A 10606-nucleotide genomic window follows, 5' to 3' on the forward strand; every position below is an offset into this window, starting at 1 on the left:
ATCTATACATACATATAATAAATCTGTTGAAGGGTCAATTCTGTACCTACATTGAAAATATTGAAAAAATAAAGAGCAGGGGGTGTTACTGGATCGATACCAAACCCAAATATTATGTGATTAAAAAATTTTGAAGTGAAAACTTCTTTAGCGGTGTTGAGCACTTTATCTGTAATGGGTATAAAATCTTAAACTCGCGTCAGGACCAAGAAGCTTATATGTCAGGACACGTGACCTGATCGAAAAAGCGTGACGGATGGAGAGAACTCAACGTTATTAATCGAGTTTTCACTTCTGCCAGCACTCCAGGAGTGCAACCCGTCTTTTTTTTTATATGTCATGTCATGTTTGTATATTATATATGTCACCTTTTTGCCATATCTAGAAATGACTGGAATGTCGGACGTGCATACAGCTGCTGTCGGTAGATGTCAAAATTTATGAGTGGAGTGTAAGCAACGAAGTTTTGAATATTTTCGCTATTTATTCGGTTTAAATGATGTAACTGGGAAAGAGGATGCGTCGCGGCATACGGCACCTGGCGGAGGGCTCGTCGTCGAGCAGCGAGGCGGGGCCGGCGCCGCGCCTGCGCCCCGACGCCAGCGCCTCCACCAGCTCGGCGGACGCCCGCACTAGCCCTTCCAAGGCCTCGCTCACTTCTTCGATACATAGGTACGGACACAAGTGAATTTCATGCAACATGTTTTTTTTTTACATTTTTCTTTGATGCTCCGCTTTAATAATTTAACTTGTTTTTAGAAGACTTAGTAAAAACAATTTCTCTTCGATAAAGAGAGAGTTCTTGGAGTACGGCATGAAGGGGCGGAGGAAGAAAGTTGATTTATTACATTTAATAAAATAGCACCGTACCTATACAGAGTTTCGAAAAAATTCACGTTTTTGCATACATCTACGCTTTCAAAGAGTCAATGTTCATGTTAAATACATGTTTGTACATCAGGTTTCGCTCGGACTTCGAGCAGCTGCAGTGCAAGGCGCGCGTGTTCGGCGAGTCGGTGGGGCTGTGCCGCTGCATCGCGGAGGACTTCCAAAAGCGAGTGAGCTTCATGGAGCGCCGCCTGCAGAGCCTCGAGCAGCGGCAGGTGCAGACGGTAAGCTCTTCGATCCTACTCGGGTGCTTTTCCACCAGTAATATGCGACGAATGTTTTATGACTTCATGTTGGAAGCGATAAGCGTTTGAAGCGATACTATTGGTTACTACTACTCATCGTCGATTCCTCGCACATTATTGGCGGAAAAGCACCCTAAATAGTAACGCGGCGACAATGGTTATTGGTTGTGCTGATCTGATCCTAGTGTGTCTTTTTATCTATTTCGCTTGCACGTCTAAACCATTGCAACGAATCAGATGAAATTTTGGAAAATATATATTTTTTTAATATATGAATACAATTTCAAAATTATTTGCATCTGTTTAATTTATATTTATCTTTGTTTGACAGACCGAGAAAAATTACTCTGCCATCATACAGAAAAATCAGAGATTGTCACATAAGATGAAACAAGACGCAAAGGTAATAAAGTAGAATTCATTTTAATTATGTAATCTAGTCGTTAAAAGAAAAACCTTGTGGCGCGAACTTTTAGTTTTTTTTTTTATTATTTTAAGTGGCACACCGCCTTCCGTCGCGTCGTATCTGTAAAAGTCTTACACTGCCTCTACACTACTCGCGAAGTTGAACGAGGTTAGACGAATAGAATAATGTAGAGAGGCAGTTCGGCTTACCTCGTCCAACTTTTATTTATTTATTTATTTATTTATTTATCATTATATCAAATTACCATTACAGGCTTAACCTAATGCGGTATTGACTTACACTAAAAACTTTACACAGAAACTAAACTAATAATAAAACAACTTAAACTAACAAACTAGATAGTAATTAATCTAAGGAATAAATTAACACGATAATAATTATACAATTAATAGCTAATAATATACAGAAGAGCCTTTGCTAATTCACCCAACGGGCACGTAAAAATGTCCACTTTGCCATGGAGGTCATTAAGGATGCGTAGTGCTCGCACGAGAGGAGACTTCGCGAGCAGCATGGTTCGCGCCTGAGGGACATAAAGTAGCGGCGGCCTGTGACGCTTCTCAGTGTACTTGTCCGGCACACATAATGAGAGAGATTGCAGCATTCCAGGGTTATGTGCAAATCCCCGCAATAATTTAATTAAATACAGCGCAATGGAAAATTCCCGTCGCACTCTAAGTTCATTGTACCCTACCATACCCAGTATGAATAAGGTAGGATACATTAATGGGTAAAAGGGGTATACCCCGTAAAGTTTAAAATAAAGGTGTCTTACGAATTTATTTTGAACCCGCTCTAACATCACATTATATTTTTCTTCATGTGAAGACCAAATATTGGAGTTGTGCTCCATGTGGCTGCGTATTAGCGCGTTGTATAGCACTTTTACAGTTGCTACATTTGTAAAGTCCCTTACGTGCCGCAGTAGAAACCCAAGATTTTTGTAAGCCTTTTTGCAAATATTTGTGATGTGCTCACGAAACATCAGGTCCGGTGTGAAGTATACTCCTAGATCACGCACCTTATTCACCCGTTGAATAGGTACGGATCCAAGCGAGTAGTTGTAGTGTATACTCTTATTCGCGCGAGTGAAACTGACTACGGAGCATTTAGCTATATTGAAATGTAGCTTGTTTTGCTGACTCCAGCTGAAGATGTTTAGCAAGTCACTTTGTAGATGCTCACAGTCCGTCTCCTCGTTTATTCGGAGAAAAACTTTCAGGTCGTCGGCAAAAAGTAGGCACTGACTGTACTCCAGAACATCCGGTAAGTCGTTAATCATTAGAACGAACTCCAGAGGACCGAGATTGCTGCCTTGACTTACGCCAGACCTTGTAAAGAAGGGCTCGGACTGACTTCCATTGTAAGAAACATACTGCTGCCGGTCCTGCATATACGATGCCCAGAATTGCAAGAGCTTCGGTGTGCATCCTACTTCCGCCAACTTCTTCAATAAGACATCATTGTCGACGGTGTCAAATGCTTTTTGGAAGTCCAGGTATACTACGTCTACCTGCACTCCTGCATCCACCGCCGGAACTAAATTCGCCATAAGATTGAGTAAGTTAGTGGAAGTACTACGCGCCGGCCGAAACCCATGTTGTGCATCGCACAGCTGCCCCGATACCTGCTCGTACACCCTGTGATGTATAGCGGCCTCAAAAACCTTTGCAGGCGTTGATAGTACTGCAACAGGTCTGTAATCTTGTACGCTGGTACACAATTTAGCCTTGGGCACAGGTATCACTCGCGTAGTTTTCCATAGTGTTGGAAATGTATTTACATTCAAACACGTATTGAAAATATGCAGCAGTGGCTCAGCCAGCACTCGAGCACAATCTTTAAAAATAAAGGCTGGTATACCATCCGGGCCGGCTGAACGCTTTGGCTTCAACCGTGTTAGCGCCTTCCTCACGTCGGCAATGCTAAGAACATCTAGACTTATGCGCGCGCTGCTGGCTCCGCACTGACTCGCTACCTGGGTGTCAAGAACTGGTGGCTCTTTGTTATAAACCTTTTTAAAAAAGGCTGCGAATTCTTGAGCACACTCTTCATCCGTTAGAGGTATACCTTCTTTCATAATAACATTAGCCCTATTTGATGAACTACGTCTCGACTTTATATATTGCCAAAATTGCTTGGGGTCCTTAGAAAATTGATTTTGAATTTTATTTACATGTGCTTTATAAGCATCATCAACACTATTTTTTACTATTTTCCTATACAGTGAAAATTCTCTATAATCACAGTCTAACTTTGTTTTTTTATATTTTTTATGTAGTAGAGATTTTGTTTTAATATTTTTTATCAAGTCTGCAGTGTACCAATCTGGATAATGATATTTTAAGTTGGTGCTCTTTTCTGTTTTTTTGGGAACACATTCCTCTAGTATACTGTTAATTGTAAGATAAAAATAATTTAGAATATCCTCCATATCGTGCATTTTATACAGTGCGTCCCAATTTACCGACATTAGCTTTGAGTATAACGTGTTATAGTCAGCTTTATAAAAGTTCCACCTCGGCCGCAAATCATGAGCTCTCGAATCCGTCGGGTGGCGGACAGCGGGCGCAACGGGCGCGACGTGGGCGAGGCTCACGCGCACCGCGAGCGGTGGGTGATACGCGTCCACCGGCACGAGCGTCTCGTCCGCCGCCGACACACACACCGGCGGCTTCGTTCCCGCGTCGAAACCCGTACACAGCACCAAGTCTAACTGACGGCCTAAGCTATTCGGAACGTTACTACATTGGGTGAATTCGCAAAAGTGTATAAAATATTCAAAATAATTTTTAACATTCACTGAGCACGAATACATATTGAAATCTCCAACAATTATTACTTTCCTATACTTAGTACAGAATTCTTCCAGTATTCTAAATAAAAGTAAATAGTCCCGGTCCGGACTGTTAGGCGGAATGTATACTACACAACACAAACACAAATGATTATTATTTATAAAAATGTTTGCACAGGCCACTTCAAACTTACAAGAGTCTATAGACACGAACGGTATACATACTTGTCGCAGCTCGTACCGCGGCGCGGCCACAAGGAGCGCGCCGCCCTGCTTGCGCCCATCAGCCCTGTCGCAGCGCACTATGTGGTATCCCGCCGGTACAAGTTCCAAGTCGTGTATGGAATCAGTGCAGCCAGATTCGGTGATCGCGAACAAATCGGCATTCATCAAACCTAGGTTATTTCTAAATTCCGTTACCTTTGTTCGAAGACCCCTTGCGTTTTGATAGTATAAGTTAATAGTTCTATTTAGTGGCACCTTTTTTTGTTGATTTCCGAAACCAAGTCCACTCACTAAATTGTGCATTCATTGGCCAAATTTCCGGCTGGTTTAATTTGTTATACAGTGACTCTGGTAGACCAATTATGAACGATGCGTAGTCGCGTTGGGATTTATGAATGATTTTTTCAGTTTTAATTCCAGCATCGGAACCACATATACTTTCCACGTAAGTAGTTACGGCTTCTAGTGTTGTTTCAGGTTGCAATCTCCAAACATGTAAGTATTTCTTTCGCTCCATACCTTTTAATGCTAAACATTCCGCATTTTTCCCCACTCGTACGTTACTCAGATGCTTCAGATTAGATTTATGTTTTTTTGGTACGGTCTTCCAGCCGTCTTTCTTGCTATGCTCCTCATTTCTGGGGCTTTCATGGTCTGGTATTGAACCCTGGGTTACATCTGTAACTGTGCTTAAATAAGGCTCCGTGCGACTTTTTGTAGCCCCTGTGAGCTTGTCTTCTTGTCTTTCTATACTGCTGTTACGTATAATATTCCTATTATAATCAGAAGATGACTTACATAACTCAGTTGATGCGATATTAGAAGTTGTTTCCATTAAATTATTGGTAGTTTTCATTTCTAAAGCGCGGACTATGTCCAGTATACATCCTAAACTAGACTTTGTTTCATCAAATTGTTTTTGGAGATACTTTATTGCAGTGTCTTGGCTTTCCAAACGAGAAACGATTTCGCTACGCAATTTATGTAATTCTTCTAACAGCATAGCATCCGTACTACTCGGAGAAGAACTTATTAATCGATTCCCGCGCTGAGTATTAACAAAAGTGGGCGAAGAGAAAGTACTCAAATTCAAGGAATCAACACATTCCGAACATACCCATTTCTTCCTATAATCTAACGTAAATGCCTTAAATAAATCCCGCTCAATGTTCAAACATTTTAAATCATATGTTTTCTTGCAATATTGTTTCGAGCATTCCATAAAACATTCATCGCTTATCGGTGATCTACAGCTGTTACATCTATTGTGACTCATCGTGACCGTTAGTTCAACCGGTTTCTTCGTGCGAATAATGTGCGTAAAGGACAAAGGTATCAAACGCTGAATAAATCGTAGCTCGTCCTTGTCCCCCAAGGTGAGGCGGAGCTTTCCTCCGCAACGTAATTAGGTCAAGGTCGCAATTAATTAGTACGAATCTTCAATTGACTTTGGTTCTTATAATCACAGGATACAATTTCCTTTAAAGGCAAAAATTGCGTGAGGTTAAACTGGGAATTTTTAAGAAACCGAAAAACACGTCCACTCTGCACAAGATACAAACACAACACATTTCTTTTAGTAACACCGCGGACCGAGTACTTCGCCGAGGAACTTCGCGAGAAGTGTAGAGGAGGCATTAGAGCATTAAAAAAGTCGTAGTCGTAGGTACAATTTTTTTATTAATTCGTTACTGAATCGGCTGGAAAAAACCGGCAAAAGCATAATAATTTCGCTTGTTACAACAACAAAAACCACTCGCCGCGCCAATGTCAAGCATTATGTATTATAATTACCTATTAGAAAAATAGAGAGCTACATCTTCACCAATACCTACAAGTTGTTACCGTGTAAGATAATACTACCTAATAGGTATTTTAGATGCTAAATTTTGCGAGGATTCCTGTGGGATTTCCGGGATAGCCTGTCTTAATCTGGGTCTTTAGCTTCCATATAAACCAAATTTCATTGTAATCAATTCAGTAGTACAGGGTGTCTCAAAAGAAAGTTTATATTTTGTGGATGAATAAAATAAAAAGTAAGCGGTGTATTGAAAAAATGTTTATTAATTATTAAATTGCATAATATGGGAATTTATTTCTTAAAAATAATATCGTCCAAATGCAGTCCATTGCGTTCACGGCACTCATTTAATCGAACACTAAAATTATTTATGACAGCTCGGCAGGTAGACACAGTGATGGCTGCCATTTCGTGTCGGATATTTTCTTTTAAATGCACTAGAGAAGTTGGTTTTTTGGCATACACTTTAGATTTAAGATACCCTCACAAGAAAAAGTCTATGGGAGTTAAATCAGGGCTGCGTGGAGGCCAATTTACATCACCTCTCCTAGAGATCAATTTTCCCGGAATAATTTAATGAATTCGAGGATAAGACATATTGGATATGTGTGATGTAGCTCCGTCTTGCTGCAACCATGTTCTCTGGTTATAGCCAGGAAAGTTTTGCAGTGCAGGCACTAAAAACTCGTCTACCATCGCTCTGAATTTACTGTAACTGCACGCCCCCTTTCGTCTTCGAAAAAGTAAGGGCCAATAATTCCTCGCTAATTTCTATTCTTGACAATTTATTGTGGGGGTATCTTAAATCTAAAGTGTATGCCAACAAACCAACTTCTCTAGAGCATTTAAAAGAAAATATCCGACACGAAATGGCAGCCATCACTGTGTCTACCTGCCGAGCTGTCATAAATAATTTTAGTGTTCGATTAAATGAGTGCTGTGAACGCAATGGACTGCATATGGACGATATTATTTTTTAGAAATAAATTCCCATATTATGCACTTTAATAATTAATAAACATTTTTTCAATACACCGCTTACTTTTTTTTTATTCATCCACAAAATATAAACTTTCTTTTGAGATACCCTGTATTTGCCATAAGTATTACTTGCTCCTGTGGTATTTGCGTGATAGAGTTAACACGAGTAACAAGCATCCATCCTCACAAACTTGAATCGTATTTATGATATTAGCACAGATAATAATATTATAATACTAGTAATATTAGTAGGATTTATATAATATTATCACGCTAAGACCAATTAGGAGCGGATCAAAGCGACCTGCGGGTAAACCGCGGGGCACAATTACTTTATTATTTAAAAAAAGTGGTACCTACCTAAATTGAGTCAGATGGGTATTCTGTTCATTGATATAGGTATTATTATTATAGTAACTAGTCTGTAGTAATTGTTGATATACAAATACAAACGATACTTTTCACTTTCTGTGATAAAGACGGAATGTTGACTATAAACTAACACTGATAAGAATTAAAGTGTTAATGTACAATCAAGGAATTTTCCATTTGGTAATTTTGTAATTGTCTAAATATTAATAATTTAATAGTTAGGTATACCTACCTAGTACCTACCATAGGTAAAATTATAATAAGCTGAAAATTTATAGACATACTTTATTTTACTTGGTAGGTAGGTAGCGGGTACCTACTTACGTTGAAATAGATTAGGTAGGTACCTACCATGTTTTAAACATTTTTCTTTAAAAAATATACTTAATATTTTTGTATAAGGGCCGATTTTTCAATGCTTGGATAAAACTTATTCGTCGAATAATGTATAAAACTTATTGTTAAATGCACGGATAAAAATACATATGAGAGAGATATAAATACAGCATTATATAATATAGTAAAATGGTTACAAAATAATAATCTGAAAATAAACTTAGTAAAAACAAAAATAATTCAATATTATACAAAGAATTGCACCAAAATTAATCTAGACATAAAATGTAATGATCAAGTAATCGAACAGGTAAAACACCATAAATTCTTAGGTGTTCTGGTAGACGAAGGTCTAAAATGGGACAGTCATATTGAATATATTTGTGATAGGTTAAATCGTTTCGTTTACGTATTACGTCGCCTTAGAGATACTGTATCTATGAATGCTGCAATAAATGCCTACCATGCATATATATCGTCGATACTCTCTTACGGAATAATTCGTAAAGTGTTCGTGCGTAAAGTGTTTGTGGCACAAAAGAAATGTATCCGGGCCCTGTGCGGATTACATCAAAGGGACAGTTGCAAACCAATGTTCGGTAAATTACGTATCCTTACACTAACCTGCATATATATAAGAGAAGTATGTTTATTTGTTAAATACCACCCAGAATATTTTAAAAAGAAAGGAGAAGTAAATTCGCATATGTTAACGAGGTATCAAAATAAACTGCACTTTCCAACATGTAGAATAAATCAAGCAAAAAATAGTGTGATATTTATGACTATTACAATATATAATAAAATACCGGATAACTTTAAGGATCTCCCAGTAAATATATTTAAGAAGAAACTGACGAAATGGTTAATGGAGAAACAATTTTATGATATTCAAGAACTTATTACATTGCGGAATCTGTGAAGGAATTAGTGACGTTTAACAATAGTGACGCGAAGAATTTGTGTAGTGTTGGTGTAGTGTAATTTAATTAACTTATTTCCATTTAAATATTTGCACACCCAAATAGTGGGTAGAATGTATTAGCGCCTTAATATTGTAACAACACCTTTTTTGTAACTACATTCTTGTAAATAAATGAAATTTGAATTTGAATTTGAACCTATATTACTTGCTCTGTGGTATAAAACTACCATTTTTAAAAACGTATTCTAATTTCTAATACGTTTCTAATTGCCCGTATTTGACAGTTTACGTGACATTTTAATTTTATCGTGTAATACTTTATTGGACGGTTAACTAAGTTTTATCCAAGCATTGAAAAATCGGCCTTATGTAAATTAAATTATTTTACCACAGTATATCTACATATAGGTACTTAAGTGACTAATAAGATGTTTCATTTTAAATAAATAAATAAATCGTTTATTTGCAAGTAAACATGGTATACCTACATAGGTGTTGATAATAAGATACATTATTTCAGCATGTTTAGCCGTTATTCAACGGCATGCAAAGGAGAATGCCCATTTTTGGTACTAGTTTTTCTCATGCATCAAGACAACAATACTATTAAAAAAATCTCGGCAATTTAGAGGCCTTCTTACCATCGGAAAATATATTTTGAACAGGGAATGTTTTGTAAAATCTAATAAGACATGTAATTGTTTAGATCCGTTAATATATAGATTTAGTGTCCATTACCGTTTACGTTTTTGGTACAGGTTTTCTCATGCATCAAGATAAAAATACTTTAAAAAAAAATCTCGGCAATTTAGAGGCCTTCTTACTATCGGAAAATATGTTTTGATCAGGGAATGTTTTGTAAAATCTAATAAGACATGTAATTGTTTAGTTCCGTTACCATAGATTTAGTATCCATTACTGGTTACCACGGTAACCAAGCGGTAACTATTATGACATTTACTATGTAAATGTATTATTATCGATTATTGTTTTCATTGAATTACAAAAAAATCCATTAACATAAAATCACTCTGTAAGGTATTGTTTATACACTGTAGGTTGTTTTAACATAGATAGTGAAGTAAAATAATAGAAATATATATAAAATAATATTATTATGACATATAGCTTGGTAGGTAACTAGTTATTTCTCATTTTTATCTTTCTTCGAATATGTAGTGAAAAAATGATTCAAACAACAACAACAACATGTAAACCGAATAAAAACTCTATTGGCATTTTTTAAATATATATTAAGGTTTTCTTGAAATCCGTCCCGGAAGATTTCTGGTGCCTACCTACACTAGACGATGAACAGGTAGACTTTGTCTGAAAGCATAAGCTCTACGCATAGATTAAATATGTTGAACGAAAAATACTCTTCGGACGATAAAATACTACCTAAATAACAGAAAAACCTAACTAAATCGGGGTTATTTAAGTTTTGAGGTTATTTCACATTTTTCTCAATATCTTGAAAACCCCTGTTTTTATCACAAAAAAATCAATTGGTAAAAATCTTTTGAATATCGAAGAACCCTCCAAAACCACTCCGGCATTGACGCAACACTATACTGTGGTCCATACTTTCATGGGCATTCTCCTTTAT

At 37.3% G+C, this 10606-nt stretch overlaps 1 protein-coding gene across 1 annotated transcript; it reads left to right on the forward strand.

Annotated features, from left to right (window-relative positions):
* The first annotated feature begins 517 nt into the window (after positions 1-517).
* On the forward strand, positions 518-1818 carry LOC123704451. Its single transcript, XM_045652840.1, has 4 exons — positions 518-672; positions 962-1112; positions 1465-1536; positions 1813-1818. The coding sequence occupies exons 1-4, from the start codon at positions 518-520 to the stop codon at positions 1816-1818; spliced, it is 384 nt and encodes a 127-aa protein (XP_045508796.1).
* Positions 1819-10606: the final 8788 nt, after the last annotated feature.

This window comes from Colias croceus, chromosome 29 (genome assembly GCF_905220415.1).
Source record: "Colias croceus chromosome 29, ilColCroc2.1".
Taxonomy (NCBI): Eukaryota; Metazoa; Arthropoda; class Insecta; order Lepidoptera; family Pieridae; genus Colias; species Colias croceus.